Here is a 21,737-nt window from a genome sequence, read left to right on the forward strand (position 1 = left end):
TAGCTCTTGTTCAGGGTAAATAAAAGTAACAACTTTCAAAAATAAAAAATAAAATAAAAATAAAAGAAAGCCAAAAGCAACAACAAAATAATATTAAAACACCAAAGAATTGCACTCACGTCAAGTCCTGTAAGCGTTTCTTGATTGTGGACAAGTCCATGGGATTTTTAATAATCTTACGATAGGTCGGAAATTGTTTGGTATTCACTGGCAGCAAGAATGGCCACGAATCTTCGTGCAACTGCAAAGTAACAAGTAACGGTATAATTAGAACACAGCCCATAGTCTAGACACAACCATACACTCACCTCCATTTCGCCAAGCAGTGTTTTGCATATGGCCAACTCCTTCATCAGCTTCTTGGTGGCGTGCTTCTCCTTCTTCTCCTGCTTCAGTTTCTCTTTCGCCTCCTGCACCGCATGGATATTCAGTGGCGGCGGCGGTGGTGGTTGTGGTTGTGGTGTACCGCATTGGCTCATTGGCGACGATGTCATCGGCGAGAGACCGCCAAACTGATGAGCGGCCGGCGATTGCGACTGCGAGTGGTGTCCAACCGTTTGCGGTGAGTGTTGTGTTGGCGTGCTGGCACGCGGCGAGTGCATGTTGGCGGCCGTCGGCGCATGATTGCTGCTGTGGTGTTGTGGCGACAAAATCGATGATTGTAGCAGCGGTGACAATTGTGGCTGTTGTTGTTGTTGTTGACCCATGCCGGTTGGCGGCATAATGAGCGGTAGTGTTGTGGCTGGTTGTGGCGATGTGCTCAGAGCGCTTGTGGGCGGCAGAAGTGTGGGTGGCGGCAGCGGCGATTGCGCGGCTGCATTGTAGGGTGACGATGGCGGTGGCAACTGCACGCCACCGTTACTGTTCATTTGCAGATGTGCGAGATGCTGTTGCTGGCTGGCGGTCAGCGCCATGTAGTTAACGGGCACTGTGGATGCGCCACCGGCCGCGCTACTTACTGTTGGCAGGGTGGATGGCGTCGCGTGTGGCAGCAACGTGCCACTGGCTAATAGTGGCGCGTGTGGAGTTTGTGGCATCGCATAGCCACTTGAAGTTGCGCTGTTGAAAATGGGCGGCGCAAGCGGAAGGACGCCGCCAGTCATGGGATTTAACATAGCGGTTGCTGTGGCCGGAGCGCCATCTCTGCAGCCATCTGTTGTCGCGTACTCGTTATTCGTCAAATGTGCACCGAGTATGTTGTTGTGCACCAGCGGCGTTGCGCCACTAGCATCTGGTAACATTGTAGTTGGTGCGGTCATACCTACACCAGCGCCAACATGCATACCCACTGCCAAAGCGGCAGCATTACCACCAACCATTTGTTGCTGTTGTTGTTGCGGCTGCTGCTGATGTTGTTGCAGTTGCTGTTGATGCTGAAAACGCGTCGCGTCAATCGAGTTATTGTGCTGCTGATCATCGAATGTGGTGGAGGCAATCGAATGCGCCGGACTGCAAATACCAGAGGCGGGTTAGTAACGTCAGGCGTGACATGCGGCGCTGCCTGAGCGACCTACCTGAGCGGCGTCGGTAACGAGGTCATCGACTCGTCATGCGACGAATTCAGCGATAGCTGCGATGAATTGTGCAGGTGGTGTTCCGCCGAGGCAGCTGCCATGGCCTGCGCCTGCGCTAGAACCGCAGCCTGTTGTTGTAGCTGTAATTGGTGTTGCTGTTGCTGATGTTGTTGTTGCTGTTGTTGTATGTCTATATTCGATGAAGTCGATGAGTTGCTGTGACGATCGCGTCGCTTCGAGGAGTCACGATCACGTCGCGGTTTACTGCTTGTGCGCTTCTTCGGCGGCGGTGCCTTCGTGATGCAACCGTGACAGTACCACTTGCCGCGTGGCACTTTCAGCAGCGGCGGTATGTAGCAGTCGGCATGATAAGCGCGCGGACATAAATCGCAATAGATCATTTTGCCAACGGGTGAGGGCCGCAAGCCACCGCAGACGATACATTTGCGTTCGTTCGTCGCCTTATTGACGCATTCATAGCAATACCTGGAGAGTAGTTATGAAATAAACAAAAAAATGGTGGAGAATTAATAAAATAATAGATATATTGAAAACAGGGATGTTTTATGAGTTGAATTGAGAAACTCGCTGGAGGGGACTTTAGAATGTGGAGAGCGATAAATTGTGAATTAGCAGGAGAATAATTTTGAGATAAGAAGGAAGGGGATCGTAATTTAAAGAAATAAAAAACGACTTAAGAGGTCTGAGGAATAATGTTTTTGGGACGAAGAGCAACCTGAGCTGCCATTTCATCCAGAAAAAAACGGTTGGGTGTGGTTTGTGAGCTGGTGGAATCATCGGTCATTATTTCTATAAAAATTATGGCGATGAGAACGTAACCGTCAATGGCGATCGTTATCGCGACATGATAACCGACCATTTGATGCCTGAAATTGGAGCTTGTGATCTCGGCGACACATCGCATCAATCAATGGATTTATTGAAAGAACTCTTCGGTGAGCGGATAACTTCACGTTTTGTGTGATATCACACCGTTAGACTTTTTCCCGGGGGGATATGTAAAGTCTAAAGTCTATGCGAACAATCCTGCTTCGTTTCAGGCTTTGGAGTAAAACATCACGAGTGTCATTCGCCAAATACCAGTCGAAATGCTCGAAGGAGTCATCGAAAATTGGACTCAATGTATAGACCATCTTAGACGTTACCAAAGCCAACATTTAAAAAGATAATCTTCAAAAAATAAATGCAAAGAATGTTCTTTTGAATGACAATAATCATTCCCCATTAAAGTTTTTGTGCTTTTTCATTAAAAAAAAGTAGGGAATGTTAACGAGCTCAAAATGAAAAATGAATGAAGAGTTGTGGAGCTGTTTCCAAGTCAATAAGGCTATTACGTTAGAACGACGCGGACTTATGTATGTATCGTTGAAAAAATTATTATTAAACATTTTTAGTTTGATTTCGGGTCGGATCGGTCAGCCTTTGCAAAACGGAGATTGAAACATCTCGGCTGTCTTATCTTCGGCGAACCAGGAGACATAGTGAGACTGATATTAGTCGCCTTAACAAATTTGTGCTCAAATCATTTTGTGAATTTGCGAGGGACCAGTTCTAACCTGTCGGAGTAACATCCCTGTTAGGATCGACTTCTTAACCTAGCACAACCTAAACTGTTAGCCATTTGCAAAGTTCCGAAATACAATAGAACTTTGGCAATATAACTTTTTCATAATTCATAATTAACAAAAAATGTCACGTATGGGATGATTTTAAAGGACAGAATTGTTTAATGTATGCTTAATTTTTATATAAACTACGATGGGACTCTAAATTAAGTTGATGTGAATATTATTAGATGTGTCCATTTTGAGGTTATGTTGCCATAGTTAATTTTTTTTAAATCATATAAATGGAAAAGTTTGGTTTTCATTCGTGTTACTGTTATTGATAACCTTACTAATATCTACCCGAAATAAAGGAGCTAAATATACTTTAAATACCGCAACATGTTCTATATACTATATTCATTTCTCCATACTAAAAATATCCGATTAATTTCGGTATATAAATGAAGCGGTGACATAATGCTTTGGAGGTCAGCTAGAAAAATTGCAATAAGCCGCTAAAGCGGCTTTAAATCGTTTAGTTAATCTTATGATAAAGTGATAGAAATTGCTTAATCGGTCGAACTCAGATTTTAAGATCAATTGATACAGAAAACACTTCGTGTTATCGGTTGTAGAGATTTCTATAATATTTGTACGATCTTTCGGTCACTTAGAGAAGTTTCTCAGCGATAAAATAACTAATGGTTGGTTAAGGGGTTTTATCCACTTTGGTATTTCAAAAAGTTTTATTACTTTTACTTTTTTGTACTTTTACATATACATATTTCGAATGTGGCCAAAAAATAGTAAGATTTAATTTAAATTTCGTGCGAAAACTTATTCCTAATGATCAACACTTCAATAAAATAAAGGAATCGGTGCTTGAGAATCGACGAATAACAGTCAGAGAACTTACTGTCATCGATGGAATATCGGAAGGATCAGTGAAAACCATTTTGGAACGATCATTTGGGCCTAACAAAATTGAAAGCACGATTGGCTCCAATATCATTAAATTTTTTTGAAAAACAGCGTTGCGTTAACGTCTGTGAAACAATGCTTTCTGACTACCAGGATGTCTCTATATGTATTATTACTGCCGATAAGTCTTGCACCTCTGCCCACGACCAGGAAACAGATGATTAAACGGACGAATATCGTGGCAAGGGAGAGCCGAAGCCGAAAAAACACGTCAAAGCGTGTTAAAATTATGTGACAGTTTTCTTCGATTATCAAAGTGTGGTGCACTCCGAATTCCTTCCGACCATCCAAACTGTCAACAAAGAATTATTTGAGTCTTCTGCGTCGTTTGCGCGAAGATATTCGTAAAAAATGGCCGGAATTATGGGCTGACTACTCTTGGTTTCTGCACCACGATAATGCAATTTAACAACTGTTTCGAGAATTGGAAAATACGTTGGCACAAGGGGTATTACTTTGAGGTTTGAAGAATAAATTGAGAATTTTAAAATTATGAACAGAGTATTACTATTTTTTGCCCATAGTAGTACATATAATTGGGTATATTCTCCGAATATTTGAAATTTACCAAGCTTCAAAAACATTGAAAAGCGATTAGATACTTTTGGGGCTGACAAACATAGTAAAATAATAAATACAGTTCTATTCCGATTAAGTACATCCGTCTAAGTTGTAAAAATATAAGACACCCCTAACTCCCCAAACTAGTTATATACGGGTATGTGAGCTTGTATGTAAATGAATATGAAAATAAGTGTGTAATCAATACTCACCAATCACCATCGGGTATATTGTCCATTTTCGGTTTGAAGCAGTAGGTGTGATAGCCTTTGTCGCAGCCGTCGCACAACAGCAGCTTATCCTCGTTCTCGCCAGACGTGCAAAACTGGCAGTACTGTAATAACAAGGAAGAGCGTACGGAGAGGATGGAAGATGCGTGGTGGAAGAAGAAGAAGATCAAATTGTTGTTATATGCTGTTTGTTATGTTGTTGTTGTAGTTGCACAGTTGCAAGTGAACACACACATACATACATACAGACAGACACACTTGAGCTTGTGTCAGTTACCTAAATTGTTGTTTTTGTGTGATTTGTTTTTCGCTTTTAAACGCTATATTTGTTGTATTTATAATTATTGAGAATAACTGTTGCCTTAACGCTATTGCTTACTACAGTTGTTGCTGTTGTTGTTACTGTCAGATAGTGTTGTTTTCTTTAAAATAAACCGAATATTTGCGAAAGTGTATAGCTAAAAGCCCCGAGTAATTTTTGGTTCAATTCCTTTTTTGTTTTTGTACTTTGCCTGTTTTGTGCTTTTATTTGCAATTTAGAAATTTGTTTTCGGCGTCTTTGGCCCGCCAGTCGCCCCCTTTTTCCAGTTTTATCTGCGCCTCTTGTGCTTTTTGTTGCTGGAGCTTCTCGTCTTCTTCGCCTGATTCTCATTCTGCGCCTTCAGATTGAGCTTGATTGTCGTGGTTAGCGGCGGCTTAGCGCCATTGACATTGCCATGTTCGTCCGCGCCGCTGGTGGACACGGCGCCATTGACGCCACCGCTGGCATTCTCGACGCAACTCGTGGCGATCACTACGCCGTTCATGCGCGGCGCCTTGGCCGTAGCACCACTCACTGCCACGTCGGTTTCCTCTTCGCTTTGTGAGCCCAGCTCATGCTTCTTCTTTTTGCGCTTCTTATGCTTGTGCGATTTTGCACGCTTATGTGACTTCGGTGTGCTCGGCTGCCGCGCGCCGTTGTCGTCGGCTTTTGGTTTGGTGCGCTCCTGCACCTCGTTTGTCGTGGTAGCTGGCGCCTCGTGCACACTTGCGCTGCTGTTGCTCGACTCCTCCTCCACCGGTGTGTCCTCGCTGAGCGGACTCGGTGGCTCGACATAGCTGATCGCATAGCCCGTGGTGGGTGTCTTAGCTTTGCGTTGATACCTGAAACGCGACGATGGAGTGGTTTGCGTCTGTGGTGATTGTGCTGCCGTTGCGGTTGTGGTTTGTGTCTTTGCTTTTTTGCTTGCTTTCGACTCGTTGGTATCCGCCACTTGCAGCGCGGGGCTTTCACGCTTGCGCTTGCTGCACGTTTCGGCGCGCTTAGCGCTTGTTGGCGCTTTGGCTTCATGGCTGGCGCCTTTCTTTGCCGATTTGGTTTGTGCGTTGGTGGGTGTGGTACGCGGTGTGTGCTGCGCAGGCGCTTTGTCTTGCTTCTTTTTTGTAGATTTGGCTTTTGTAGGCGGGTCACTTTTGCTAACTTTGGACTTTTTATCTTTTTTCGACTTGTTCGCTTTGGCTTTAGTCTAACGGTTTTTTTAATTTTGTGTGTGTTTTGGAATGTGTGTGTGTGTGTGAAAATGAAGGTGTGATTTACATAAATATATATGAACATATGCAAACATGACAAGCAACATATTCACCAAAAATTATTTTGTGTTTTTTTTTTGTTTATTTTTTGTAGTTGTTTTAGTCAAATTCGTTCAACAGCAACGTGCAACAAAAGACACGAGCGCAAGCATAGAACATAAAAAGCGTGTTTTTAATGCGTTTTCGGCGCGCACACATACACGCGCATATATGCATGTGTGTGTTTATATTTTTGTGTGGGCATTCACATACAAATTAAGTGAATTTTAATCGAAATTATTTGATTTATTTTTATTTTTAATTTTTTGTTTTATATTTAAAAACAACAACAATTAATCGCGTTATCAAAGTTTGTAAAAAGAAATGAAAGGAAAAGAAAGAAAAAATTATGCAATTAGTTTTAACGAATTTTGATAAACAATCGAGATAGAGAGGCAGGCAGTTTTTTGTATTTTGATTTCTTTTTTGTTTGCTAATAACAACAACAAGCAACTATATACTATGTACTTTGTAAGGCAAACGGTAGCGTTTTTATTTGGAACTCAACTAAATTTTGCTAATTGAATAAAAGAGCAACTACTTTAAATAAATAAAAAAAAATTTTCAAATTTTTTAATTTAAATAAGATTTAAAACCAAAATTAATTTTAAAAAATAATTATATAATTAAAATTAAAAACATTAAATCAATTAAAAATAACTAATTTAAAAAAATATTAAATTAATTAAAAATAATTAATTTTAAAAAAGTTAATAAATTAATTAAGAAAATTTTAATTTAATTAAACAAATTATTTTTTTTAATTTTTAACAGCCGAAAAAATTCGTATCGCATTTTTAGCTAATCACATTATATTTATTTTAAAGTGAATTAAAAAGAAAAAAATGAGAAAGATAAATAATATTTATACAAATTTTAAATTTAAGTAAAAATTACAATAAAAAAATATTTTAAAAAATTTTAAATTCAATTAAGAAAATATAATTAATTAGAAATTTAGTAACTTAACAAATTTAAATAAATTCAATTAAACACTTTTTTTTATAATCTTTAATAACCGAAAAAACCAAATCGCATTTCTAGCTAGTTATATAATATAATAAATATTATATAAAAAGTGAGAATAGAAAAGTGAATTAAAGTGAAGAACAATATGAAAAAAAAAAAAATTAATTAAAAAAAAATTTTAATTTAAGTAAAAATTAACAAAAATATTAATTTTAAACAAATGTAAATTTAATAAAAAAGTTTAAATTAAAAAATTAAATTAATTAAAAATTATTAATTTAAAAAAATTTAAATTTAATTAAATAACTGAATTTTTTTATAAGAGAGTCCGAAACACATTTCCAGCTAGTCACATTATATTTATTTCAAAGTGAATTAAAGCGACGAAAAAAATTAAATAAAAAAATGTGTAATTTGAGTAAAAGTAAAAAAAATAATAATTTAAAAATTTTTTATATTTAAGTAAAAATTAAAAAAAAAAATATTTAAAATTTAATTAAAAAAGTGAATTTAAATATTAAATTAATTAAAAATAATTAATTAAAAATATTTTTTTTTTTAATTTTTAAAAACCGAATCGCATTTCTAGCTAGTCACATTATATTCATTTTATTTCATGCAACAAAAGTTAGAAAACACTTGAACTTAAATGATTTTGTAATTTTGTGAGGGTGGTCCTCTAATCTAACTCTATTTCCCTCAAAGTTCAAATGTGATGAGGATGATATGAAATGTGCTGAGGTGAGCAACATTAACGCAAGGCAGTTGATTTTGTAAAAAATAGAAAATGTCTCAATATTTTGTTTCAGTTTTAAATGAGCAGATTCATTTTTTCAGGAAATATAAATTTAGCGATGAATGCTGTTGCATTAGAGAGGTTCTAAAACCCTTTATATAGTATTGCGAGAATATCTTCCATCATTTTTAATGGTACTATCGGTTTTCTGGACTACTTTCTCCTCCCTTATTACGGTATCGTTCAAAACTTTGATCTACTTAGCATTGGCTCTTGGTGAGAAAAAGACGTGTGCAAAATTTCAGATCGTCATCTCAAAAACTGAGAGTCTAATTCGCGCAAATATAGACGGACATGGCTAAAACGCGTCAGCTCGTCAAGCTGATCACTTACATATATATATGTATATTTTAAAGGATCTCCGACTTCGCCTTACAGGTGTTGCAAACATCGTGATAAACTTAATAAACTCTGTTCGGAGTACAAACACTTAGAAGTGAGAAATTCAATTCATCCTTATGTAATGAATTGTCAAAGTTGGCTTAAGCAGTAAAATGTTATATATTCTGCACTACTGAATGCCTTATATTCTATATTTTTTAATCGACCAAAGTAGTCGTGAGGTTTTTTCAAGGTTAAGTATTTCAAATTGTATTTTATTTTCCATAAATAATATTACAGAACAACAAATTTTCCATAACGAGAAATTTTAATTTAAATTTTCTGCGAAATAATCGAACGAAGATACTATGAAACTTCGAAAACTATATTTTTTAAGGCAGTGTACACTCACTTTGTCTGTATCCCGTAAAAATATACTTCACGCAACACTTTTCGGTGAGTCACTATTTATTTAGGAGCCTTGATCTCAAATTGCATTTCAAGGGAAACGAAATGAATTTGCAAATGATACTCCACGAGCTTTCCGACACTATTCAAAGGATTGAAAAACATATGCCGAATCTCGAAATATAACAAGAAACAATTTCAAAATTTCATTAATTCCCGATTCCTTTCGCTGTATGGAAAAAGATTTTTTCGCTTCATTTTTAATTGTATGACCTCAAAGAGCTATATATAAATAGTATGCTTAAGTAAAAATTGTAGTAACTTCTGTGAACATACAACAAATCTGAAGAAAAATGTTGAATATAAAGGGGAATCTTTATCTTGGAAACTCCAAATTTCTTCGAAGATTTTAGCGATGTCGAATAATCGAGGCCGAATTTCTTGAAGATAACTTGACAAATAAAAAAGTTTTCCATGCAATCATACAAGGTCTTGAGTTCGATGGATCAGTTTGTATGAAAACTATATGCTTCAGTTGCCCGATATCGACGGTTTCGACAAATGATCAGCTTCTTGTTGAGAAAATGACATGTGAAAAATTTCAGATCAATAACTCACACGCTGAGAGACAAGTTCGCGTATATACAGACAGGCAGACGGATACGGCAAAATCGACTCTTCTTCTTCACAACAGAAATTATTAAAAAATAATAATGAAGTCACACAAAAACAAAACTTTAAGACCTACTACTTATTTAAAAAAAAAAGAATTGAAACAAATAATGCAGCAACAACAACAACTGATTACAATTATATGTACCTATAACAAACGATGATAGCGAGCACAAGTGTTGGTCGTGTCGTATACGCGTTTGCTTGTATGTGTACGTGTGTGTGTGTTTTACAAATGCGTTAAAATACCGCAAATTAATAAATTATAACAAAATGTAAAAAATAAAAATAAAAGAAATAGAAACAAATTTCCGCCACTCTTCTGTTAATAAAAAGTTTGCTTCTGCATACTGCGCACTTACCGCTTTCATGATGCTCTTGTCCCAGGCGACACACGACTCCAGCACGTAGAGCGCCATTGCCAGCTGCGCGGTAGTGTGCGAACGAGCGACCGCGTCACGCCACGACGCCAATCCTTTGGGTACATTCTCCACCTTCTCGTCCTTCTCGCTGTCACAATTGCTTGCGGGCGAGTCGCCACCCGAATTGTTGCCGCTGGTGTTGGCTGTGTGACCGCCCGCTGCATCCGTGCCGACGTTGCCAGCAGCGGCGGCGGCAGCGGCAGCATTGGCAGCCGCTATAGCCATGGCGCGCTCATTGAAGGCCGAAGCGTTGATGACATTCTGTGTTTGTTGCGTTTGCATATTGATGAGCTGTTGTTGTGCAGCCTGTTGTTGTTGCATTTGCAGGAGAAACGCCGCAGCGGCAGCCGAGTTCTGCGTCTGTGTGGTGGTGTGCTGATTTTGTGCGATAACCGCCAAGTGAGCGTCACCGGTTTGCGAGCCGAGCGGCGGTTTCAAGTAGCGACGCTCAATGTTCGCCTCCAGATCGATGATGCGTTCACGTATCATTGGTATGATGCTAATGAAGTCTTCTTCAGTGACATCTTCCAGTTCGAGATTGATTTCGTTTTCGATGCGCGGTGGCAGTTGCCAATTCTTCAATTGCATAGAGGCGCTGGCGATTTTGTCCTCCAAAGCTTCGAGTTGATCGAGCAGCGCAAGTTCGGTGCGTTTGGCTATCTTTGGATTCCAATCGTGTGGCTTGTCCGGTTGCATGTATGGCACATCTTCGTCTGGTTTGCTTGCGAGCGGATATTTGATACCGATGGTGGGCGGATCTTCTTGTTGCATGAAGCGCAAGAGATTCTCTTGTAGATCGCGTTCGCGTAAACCGCTCGCATCGAGAGTATCGATGACGCGCTGCAACATTTCGAAAGTGTCGAGCTTCCACCAGCCGTATCGTAGATCACGTGATACATATGAGCCGACCAACTTTTTGGGAAAGCCTTCTTTTTTCACTTTCTCCAATTGCTTTTGCTCTTCCGGTGTCATTGAGAGCGGCGTTTGAACGTCGTATTGCAGGAATGTGGTGAGATTTTGCAGTGACATATTGGCTAAATTCTGTATGGACATGCCGGCGATGTCGTCCATGCGTATTTCCAGTCTGACCGTGTTGAAGTCCTGTTCTTTGGCTTCACCGTTGGCAGCATCGTTGGCGTCTTTGTTTGGCTTGCACTCGACACCGCTCTCAGCTTTTGTGTCATTCAAATATGGAAAGAACTTTTTCTCTTCTGCGCGATCGTCTTCATGTTCCTCACCCTTCACTGCGTCTGTTTTGATGGCTGGCGTTGTTGATGATTTGACAGCAGCAGCCGCCGCTGATGTGGATGGTTTGCAGTCGCTTTCGTACTTTTGCTCATCCTCTTCCTCCTCATCACCGCTCTCCGCGGCATCCTCACTCTTCAATCGCTGACGAGGAGACTCTAGGCAGTTTTTTGAGTCCGCCAGTGATGCCAACGCTGTATCGGCATCCGGGTCTTCGGCGGCTGCGTTCGCTGCCAAAAGCATTTTCTGCTCATATTCACGTAACTTCGCCTCCATTCGTTTCTCGTCGAGGCCGGAAAGTGATAATATGCACTCCTGCACGAATTTGCTTGGATCCACTTTGCATTCGTCCAGTGTTACGTTGAAGAACGGCACGACATTCTGCACCTCCCACGGATGGCCCTGTGTCTGGAAGAGAGAGTCGCATGAGATATTTGCGATAGACATCTTGTACTCTTTGAGACTGGCTTCATCCATCGGCTCGGTCGACATCAATGGCAATTCGCGATCGAGTATCGAAAACCACTTATCTGAGACATTTACCGGCTGTTTGAAGAGCGCATCATCGGCGCTCGTGGCCGACACGATAATGCAGTCGTCCTCCTTCTTTAAGTCCTCGGCCTTCACAACGCTATCGATAATGGCTGCTGTCGTGCTGCTCACATCCGTGACGCCAATGCTGCCAGCGACGGTGCTTGGAGCGCTAGTTATTATTGCTGCATTGTTGTTGTTGCTGTTGCTGCAACTGACTATTGTGTTGTTGGCGCTGCCTGTTAAACCCGTTGCTGCTGGCAGCGACATCGGTAATGGCATTGGCATCGGCATCGGTGTTGATGTCGGTGTTGGCATCGTCATCGGCGACGCAGAGCCCGACGCTGACGGCGACAACATTGCAATCTCATTTTTATCACAGTTTTTTTCGCCGATAGCATTTGTCGTCGTGGTGTTTGTGGCGTTCGCATTGGCTGCAGCTGCAGCGGCGGCGGCGGCGGCAGCAGCGGCAATTGCTGCATTGAATTGCGCCGGTATGGCTGGTATTTTAATCTCGGCCTCGAAGTCGGTCTTGGTGGAGATGGTGGCTGCGTCCACATGTGGCTTTTTACTCAAGCCGTAGTTGTCCACATCGATATCCATGCGCTTCGGCGCTGGTATTGTGGCGGTATGCACGACGTCATCATCGTCGTCATCGTCATCGCGCAAATCGACAATCTCCGGTTCGTCTTTGCTAGTGAGCACAACGTCATCGTCGTCATCGTCTATCACCGCTGCGGGCGTAATATTGCATATATTGCCATTGGTGTTGTTGTTGTTGTTGGTGTTTATGACATTTGGATTGGTTGTAGTCACTTCGGCTACGTCATCGACTTGCATTTTTTCAACAGGCTCCTTCACGGCTAAAGTTGTAGCTGTGGCCTCTGTAAATTCGCCTTCATCCTCATCATTTTTACATACGTTGCCACTTTCCTTGTTGCAATCGACCTCAGCGCCTTCGTCAGCATTCTCTGTATCTGCACCCTCCTCATCAGCTTCTTCGCTGTCCTCTTCTTTGCACTCCTGCTTAGCCTCACTTTCGCCATTCAATAGTTTAGCAGCACGCGCCTCCTCAGCATCCACTTCCAAAACCTCCTGATAGTGGAATATATCGTTCTGTGCAGATTCTAATGCCTCGATGAAGATACCGCCGGCCTTCGGCAACTTCCAATAGCGTCGCCAGAAACGATCTTGTCCAAAACATGTGGCGCGCAGCTGATTGGTGCTCTTCTCCAGCAACTCTTTGCAATTCATGGATGCGCGCAATATCTTATCGAGCTTCTTCTGCAGCTCATCGGCGCTCAAGCGATTGTCCTCATCTTCCTCCACATTTGTAATCTCTGATTCCAAGTCGCTGAGATCATCGTCCAAACCCACATCGGTTGGCATTGTCTGCTCATCGTTGCCCTTTTTCGGCAACAGATTACTCAAATCGGGCGTTGCAACGTGTGCCATTGCTGATGAAGGGCAAACGCCCGACAAACCGGCTGGCATGCTGGCGATTCCATTCTGGTAGGCTGGCACACCAACGATGGACTCATCCAACTTTGGTTGCTTGTTGGGCGTCACCGCGTTGTCGCTGTTGTAGCCCTTTGCGGGGCTCAGATCGTATTTTAGACCATCGAAGACGTTAGGTAATGTTGGCATCGGCAACACATGTGGCAGTGTTGGTTCCGCCAGATTGTTGGCGCCAACAACTGCTGCAGCGCTTGCGTCTGCGCACAAAGGTAGTGACTGATTATCCTTTTCGGCTTTCAAACTGTTTGATTCTTCGCAGTTATTAATGATGGACACATCGCCGTCAATGTCCATTTTCTCGACATGCGCCGTTGCTATATCGTTCTCATCCTTGCTGTGATGCTCACCATTGTTGGTGACGCCGCTGCTATTGTTATTATTATGCTCGGCGCCAGTCGGTGAGGGATTATTAATGTTGCTGCTGACCGCGTTTTCGCCACCGTTGACGCCATCAACAGCTGCGGCGTTGCCACTGTCGCCATCTTTCTCTTCGCTCGGCTTCGCTGCCGTCACGACATTGGTGGTCGCTGCCGCGGCGGCATTGGCCGCAGCTTCGGCGGCTGCCGCAGCGGCTTCCGCCTCCTTCTGCATACGTTCGGCATCGGCTTTCTGCTGCGCAACAATGGCGGCTTGCATGGCCGCCTCGCGTTCGGCCTGCACCTTCTCGTACGCTTCAATGCGCGCCTTGCGTTGATGCAGCGCCTTATATTTGCGCACCTTCATGTCGGTCATATACTTCTCTTTGCGCATTTGTGCGCATGTCTCTAGGCTGCCGTCGATCTGTTTCAGCACCGCCTTGTTCATTAGCAGGTCATTGCAGAGATGGGCGAGTATTTGTGCCTTGCGTGTGGGATTCAATGCGACGAACGGACGATTCTTGAGCGAATGTGATAGCTTCCAAGTCTCATTTTCATGTAGCAATTTGTAGTATTCGGCATTTTTGCCTGAATGCGACGCGGTTTCGGCGTCCACCTGATGATGATCGGGTATGCGACGCTCGCGCTCACGATCCATGGTTATGCCGTGCAGTTGACGTATCTCACCGGTGGCGGTGGCATACAGATAAATACGTAGTATCTCCGAAACATTAGAATTGGTAATGTCGGCGTTACGCAACGATTGTCCGAGCAGTGTGGTGTGTCGTCCCGGATTCGGTATGCCGGGATCTTCGATGGCGCACACCAGCAGATGGGTCATCACAGATAGCAGCTCCTCCTCAGCGTCGGGATTGCTGTCACTAATCAGTGCGTCATGCAGATTCTGCAAGCTCGGCAGTGACTCCATGTCTGTAAGGTGGTTATGTGGTATGTTAAAGCAAGCTGTATTACAATATTAATGGTAGCCAAGCACTTACCGAACCCTAAAGTTTCACCAAAGTTATGCAAGAATTCGAATACCATCAGCAGATCGGCCATAGCTTGACCAGGCAAACGATTTCCACCGATGCGTTCCAGCTCCGGCAACTCGTGCGGATGTGCAACTTCAGAATCCTCATTTGGTTTTCTAGTAAAGAAAAGTGTGAAAAGGGTTAGTAAACTGTTAGATTGCATTTGCTGCATTCAGTGTGGTCTTCTATTTGCTTTGCTGTGTTGTCTTTTGCTGTTCATGTCAATATTATTTGAAAATTTCTTTGACAGCACCTCACCTTATTTGGGCTAAAATTTCAGAGTCACGCTTTCGTATAGCCATACGCTTCTCGCGCAATATCAGACGGTCTAAGATCATTTGATGCTTCTTCTTCTCACGCTCGACAAACTTGCGGCGCGCCTCCAGCTGGCGCACAAGTGCCATATGTTGACGACGGCGTTCGCGTTCCTGCGTTTAGAAATGTAGAAAAGTGAGGTTAAGGATTTAATGGTATAAGAAAATATATTTTTTTAATTTGTAGACTCACCATCTCGGCGGCAAGTAATGCTTCTTTTTGTTTTTGGAGTTCCTACAGGTGAAGTAGTTTGTATTAGTAAAGATATTTATAGAGTAAAAATTATATTTTCAAACAAGCAATCAAATCAACAAATGCTACGGAAGTAAAAATGGTGAAAAAAAACTTTTAGTATCAGAAATTATGTCTACTTTTACTCTTGGCGAAAATATAAACTATTTTTAACAAGTGAGGAAGCGCTTAGTACAGATGGGACCGCACGTTAAGTACTCTTGCAGATTTTAAGACTTGAATTATCATATTTCGAAACTGCCGATACACCGAAGCTATAATACCCTTCACAAACAAATTTCATATAAGAACTTGATTTTAATCGGACAGTATTGTGACAGCTATTTCTTCGGCGGCTTTGACAACAATCTATGCCAGATATGATATGGAAATAACTTTAAGCAAATTTAAATTTTTCAACTGATTCATGTCGGTTTCTCTTTAAAAAACATTTCTATAGTCAAACATTAGAAATCAGTCGAACTTCTAGGACTTATAGTAGTCCACATATGGACTAACTGGAAAACGGACAATTGGACGCAGATGATTGTTCAATAAGTTTTGTCGTTCGCTAAGAGAGGGCGTTGCTATTAGCACAAATTTTTTTTCGTTTTGCTGGTAACTCTGCAGCATATGAACGTATGTGAAGTTTCATTTCAATCTGTCAATTTATTCTTTGTTTACAAGCCATGTCACTGTATTTTTTTACACTGGAAAAATTTTAATATCGTGCAGTAATAATATTCTTATTTTTGGAAGGTGTGGCACCAAACAAAATTCACGAACGAATGTAAAAAGTGTATAATGGTTGTTCACCTACAATTAGAACGGTAGAAAGATGGGTTGCTAAATTTAAACGTGGTCGTACAAGCCTTGGTGACGATCCACATCAAGGATGAGACTTGGGTCTATCACCATGATCCTGAATCAAAACAAGAGGTTAAAGAGTGGTGTGAACCTGGTTGTTCGGCTTCGAAACGAGTTCGTGTCCGGAAGGCGGCCAAGAAGGTTATGGCATCAGTTTTTTGAGATACGAGAGGAATTTTGTTTGTGGATTACTTCCAAACTGGTAAAACAATTAAGTCTGAATATTATTGCAACGTTTTGGACAATTTGAAGGAAAAAATTCGTGAAAAAAATACCCGATTTGCAAAAGAAAAAATCCTTTTTCATCAGGACAATTCACCGTGTCACAAGAGCATTTTGACAATGGCTAAAATCCAGGAATAAAAATTCGTTGGAGCTTCCACCGTATTCACCAGATTTGGCCCCAGCGACTTTTATTTGTTTCCAGAACTCAAACAATTTCTGCGTGGCATGCGTTTTTCATCAAAAGATGAGATCATAACGGCTGTTGAAGCGTATTTTGCAGACCTTCCGGATTCTCACTTCAGGGATGGGATCCAAAGATAGGAGGATCGTTGGAGCAAGTGTATTAATGTTCAGGGAGACTATACTGAATAATAAAGTGTTTTATTCATAAAATTGTGTTTTTCTTATCAAACGACAAAACTTTTTGAACAACCGGTTCAATGTAACGAAATCGATTCGTCTCGCCATTCTAAGCACTTTGATGTACAGGATGTTGTGTTATCTATCTGTACTAATTTTATAGCACTGTGCAACATGTTGTAAGAGTATAAGCGTAAAAAAAGAAATAAAGATTTTAAATTTACTGTTGCCAAAACTTTTAAACCACAATAAAAAAAAATTAATTTTTAGACGAAAAAAACAATTTTTAGGAAAAATAATTTAACAAAAAAATTTGAAGTAAAATAATTTAATAAAAAAGTGTTTAAAAATAATATTATTATAAAAAAAAAATATTATTAAAATTAAAAAATGCTTTAAAAATTAAAAAAAAAAATATATTCTTCAAACATTTTTTCCTAAATTATTTTTTTAAATATTTTTTTCGTTCCAAATTCAAAAAAAAAACGAACTTTGCAAATTTCAAATAAAAAATTTGTGCAAAAAAAAATTAGAGAAAAAAAATTTTGAAAATTTTTAGAAGAAAATTTAAATCGAAATTAGAATTTTTGTAGCCAATAAAGCAAATCATAGAGAACTACTACTACTAAGCGTAGAGAAAAGGTACTCAGCTAATACCTGTTCTTTAGCTAAAATAGCTTCTTGACGTTTCTTTTCTTTTTCCTAAAGGAAAAGAGTAAATAAATAAAAAATATATAATTAATAGTGAATTTTAATGCAAGTTGCCAGTTCAAAAATGTGAAATTTTAGTTTTGTAATTCTTTTTTACGAAAATTCAAAATTGTGCAAATGAAAAAGTAGCGAACAGTTACTTTTAAAGCACACTGTACCTGTTGTTTCTTGAGCAGCTCCTCTTGCTTGATGCGTTCTAGTTCTTCCTGACGCTTCTTGCGCGCCTAAAATGAAGAAAAAATAAATAAGTAACAACAAGACCTTCTAAGAAAAAACAACCGGACGCACCTCAATCATTTGCTGGTTTTTTAACTCCTTTTCTTTACGTTGCTGCTCAAGCTTCTCGTTTTTTTCCTGCCGTGCTTTTTCCTTGTTGCGCGCCATTTCCTCCTTCTGCTGTTTCTTCGCATCGCGTATGGCCTGCTGTTGCTTAGCAATCTCGATGCGTTGCTCCACATTCAAGGTTTGGCGTGTGAAAATCTTCAAATCCTCCAAACGCTTAGCGACATCTTCGTCGGTCATGCGTATGTATTCGCCATCGTTGGCGTATGGCGGTGGTGCGGGTTGTAGGAATGAACCGACTATAGCACGTGATGAAAAGCTGAAATTGTCACGCGTCAGCTTCGATGGATTCTTCTCCAAATGCTGCAAAGGGAAATTGAAAGAACGTTCAAAATGCTGCACTCACGCTGGTGGCACACAAGAGAGGTAGTAAAAGTTGTCTACAAACTCACAGAGATCACTTGACCCATGTTCTTCAGCGGCACTGTACTACCGGGCGCATAGTATACAACTTCGCCCCGTATTTGACCGGCCTTCGTTAGGCCACGTATGACCGTCTCACGCTTCCAGCCCAAATCGAGTGGCACACGTAATTCGGTTACATTTAGAATGTTGGCATCTTCGCTCTCCGATTCGGAAAGCCCACTTTCGGCGGCAACGCTTTCGGAGTCGGTCGAGAGGTCCAATTGTGCATTCGCTTCATTCAATGCCTGTCGGATTTTCTCCTGCAATGAAGAAGAAAAGTTTGAACTATTTCGCCCTACTACGTAAGCTTCACACTCGACACCCACCAAATCGGCGCCTTGCTGTAGCAACTGCTGTGTAGCTAGCATTGGTTTTATGCCCACTGCACGAGACTGTGCCAGCAATGAAGCGACGGTGTTCTTCTTCGGTTTCGACACGCCGCGTCCGAGATTGCGCGGCCGCCCCTCCTTAAAAGGCGGTTGCCCTGAACGTTCACCACCACTACCACCACCGCCGCTACTGGAACCGGCCGAACCGCTGCTTCCCGCATTTCCACCACTGCTGCTGGCGCCACTACCTGGCAGCGGTGTGCTACTGCCACCGCCCAGCGCTGCTGTTATCGAAGTCAAGCTTTGCAAACTATTCGAACCACCGCTGCCCGTAGGCACTGCCACGGTGCCGCCCATATTCACCGGACTGCTGTAGTCGCTACTGCCGCCCACCATTGAGGATGACATGCAGGCGGAGGAACTCTGTTTATCAGCCGGTTTCATTGACAAATTCAATGGCGCATCATAGTCTTCGATCATTATGGGATTGGCCGCGGTTCCGATAAGCGCCGAGGCTACCGTTGTGGCATTGGTCGTAGCGGTGGAGGTGGATGATTTCATGCTGAGGTTCACACCAGCACCGCTGCTATTGTCCCCCGTCAAATCAAGCAAGTCTTTGTTTTTATTCGAAAGATTGTAGGCGCCGTTCGAGGTGATTGTTGGCGGTAGTTTGATCACTTCCACACGGTCCGTTGATGAGTCACGACTATTGCTAGGTGTGGCACTCAGCGTGGTTGCGCCCAGTGCGTGCGTATCTAGACGTCCGGTTGGGTTGCCTAAGCCGCCAACCCCACCCAAAGCACCCAAACCGCCGAGTCCGGGCAAGCCCATTGGTGCACCCATGCCAAGTCCACTGGCGCTTAAGGCTGCCGCTGCCGCCGGACCACTCAATTGTCCGAGCGCCGCTGCTGCAGCCGCCGCCGCCGCTGCTGCTTGTGCCGCGGTGGTGGCATTTGTGCCACCAACACCGATGCCACCGAAACCGCTAGCTGCGGCCACATTTAAAGCATGCTGGTGTTGCTGTTGCAATTGTTGTTGTGCTTGTTGCTGTTGTTGTGCCTGTTGTTGCTGCTGCTGCGCTTGCTGTTGCTGCTGCGCTTGTTGTTGCGCCTGTTGTTGGGCCTGCTGTTGCTGCTGCTGCTGATGTTGTTGCTGTTGGGCTACATTAACCGCTGCCGCCATTGCTGCATACTCCATTTCGAGGCGTGCCCGCTTGGCCGGACTCAGACCTGGTATGGAGAGCAGCGAGGAGAGTGCATTTGTGGCGTCCAGCTCTTGTTTTTGCAATTGCTGCTGCTGGAGTTGTTGTTGTTGTGCGAGTAATTGTTGTTGCTGTTGTTGTTCGTCCGAAATGGTTTTCTTGCGTCCACGTGAAGTAGTGCCGGGTATTTTGGGTCCCACAATCGACGATGTATACTTGATGATCTCCGTATCGGGCGGCAGTCGTACACCCAGTAAGGATTGGTGATCACTGTAAGACGAAGCGACGAAACGTGCGTAAAATAAATGGGAGCAGCGATTAGTGTACAGCGATGGTAACGTAAAACACACAGAGTTGCATTCCAAGTGCAATAAATATGTAGATATGAAGTAAATAAAGAGCTGAGAGTATATGTGAAAGGATGTATGACACGTGACTGAGGAAAATTTATACTGTTTCGATAAAATTTTGTGAAAAAAAACCGTTACTATGTAACACCGAGTGTACACACATACATATATTATCGTTATTAACAAATAATAAATTTAATTTTAAACACTTTCAGAGAGACAGAGAGAGGGAGAGGGAGAGAGGCATTCAGTTTTTACTGCATGCTGCGCCAATTGGTGTATAAATTAGATTAGAAAGCTTCTACAGCGATATCACTTAGTATATGGAAATGTATGTGTGATATGAAATTTGGTATCTGTGTCCAAAAAAAGAAAACAATTTCAACTAATTTAAATATTTGTAATTGTATTTAGAAGAAATTTGATCACAGTTACACAGTTGATGAGCGTATGCGCATGATTATAACAATAACAAAAATAATCGTTAACAAAAATCAGGGTCTTACTTTCCTTCCAGTGCAGCACTACGTAAACCAAGGTGTACATAGTTTTATATGAGTGTACATAAGTGATAAATTCATTGGTTTGTGGTGGAAAACGTACCAAATGCCGAGAATAAAAGAAATGCAGAAAAAATTATAGTCAAAGTTAGAAACCAAACAAACTTAAACCAAAATAAGCCCATACTATCATTAAATGCCACACCACACAAACTAAATTCTTAAACTTTTGCACTTTCACTTAGATAAGATCTTACAGCCGTCTCATACACCACACCTCGTACTTATAACACGAAATCCAAAGAAAAATTATACAATTTTCGCCGCACACTCACCTGAGTATGCCACTTGGCATGTAGTCTTTGCCACCTTTGCCACCACCGACCGCCGCCGACGCTGCTGCTGCCGCTGCGGCCGCAGCTGCCGGATTAGATGCAGCAAACGCGTTCATTGCGGCCTGCATACTTTGCTGAGGGCTCATACCGAGTGCGCCGAACTGCGAAAGCGAGCTGAGCGCATTTAACGAAGCGTTATTCTTGTCACGTTCTACTTTACTGCTCGATGCCGAACTATTGCTGCCACCACTACTGCTAGCACCCATATTACTGCCACCGCTACCCATGCCACTGCTGCCGCCCAATGAACCGTGCGGCGACATTAACGCATTTATGTGATGCGCTGTGGAATTGCTGCCGCCCACATTACCACCCAAGGCGCTCAAATGATGCATGGCCGCATTGCCGACACTGCTCATGGGTGAGTTTTTATTGGAATTGTTGCTGCTGCTGCCGCCGAGCGACGAGGAAGCGCCACTGGACATGCCTAAGCCACTGCTACCACCACTGCCACCGCCACTGCCACCGCCACCACCACTACTGCTGTTGTTGTTGCTGCTGCTCTGATGTGACTGTGTATGATGATGCGATGAGGACTTCTTCGACGATGAGGAACTGGAAGAGCCACCGGACGCGGCTGCCACTTGCATTGCCAACAATTCTTTATGCAGCTGCACTGGATCGTATGCCGAACCGGGTGGTGGCGGTAAAACCGGACTAACAGATGGTTTGCTATAACTGGTTGAGCTCGACTAAAAAGTTTTTGGGAAGAAAAAAATTTAAATATTAATGAAACGCCAGTATTTAATAAAATCAACTGCACATCAACACACGA

The 21,737-nt window shown here is 42.1% G+C and overlaps 1 protein-coding gene across 2 annotated transcripts in view; it reads right to left on the reverse strand.

Annotated features, from left to right (window-relative positions):
- LOC120773097 overlaps nt 1-21,737 on the reverse strand; it is a 72,734-nt gene that overhangs the window by 641 nt on the left and 50,356 nt on the right. The window contains exons 5-19 of one of the 2 annotated variants that reach the window (XM_040102067.1): nt 20,903-21,654; nt 20,574-20,591; nt 18,514-19,987; nt 18,175-18,447; nt 17,729-18,085; nt 17,599-17,664; nt 17,387-17,431; nt 15,239-15,280; nt 14,990-15,159; nt 14,699-14,847; nt 9,991-14,630; nt 4,837-4,958; nt 1,515-2,000; nt 309-1,449; nt 120-241 (exon numbers count right to left, since the gene is read on the reverse strand). In XM_040102067.1, the coding sequence (XP_039958001.1) occupies nt 120-241; nt 309-1,449; nt 1,515-2,000; nt 4,837-4,958; nt 9,991-14,630; nt 14,699-14,847; nt 14,990-15,159; nt 15,239-15,280; nt 17,387-17,431; nt 17,599-17,664; nt 17,729-18,085; nt 18,175-18,447; nt 18,514-19,987; nt 20,574-20,591; nt 20,903-21,654 (9,857 nt within the window). Of the gene's footprint in view, nt 1-119; nt 242-308; nt 1,450-1,514; nt 2,001-4,836; nt 4,959-9,990; nt 14,631-14,698; nt 14,848-14,989; nt 15,160-15,238; nt 15,281-17,386; nt 17,432-17,598; nt 17,665-17,728; nt 18,086-18,174; nt 18,448-18,513; nt 19,988-20,573; nt 20,592-20,902; nt 21,655-21,737 lie in introns of those variants that run through there. The other variant, XM_040102068.1, reaches the window with a different exon arrangement.

The sequence above is a fragment of the Bactrocera tryoni genome, chromosome 3 (assembly GCF_016617805.1).
Source record: "Bactrocera tryoni isolate S06 chromosome 3, CSIRO_BtryS06_freeze2, whole genome shotgun sequence".
Classification (NCBI taxonomy): Eukaryota; Metazoa; Arthropoda; class Insecta; order Diptera; family Tephritidae; genus Bactrocera; species Bactrocera tryoni.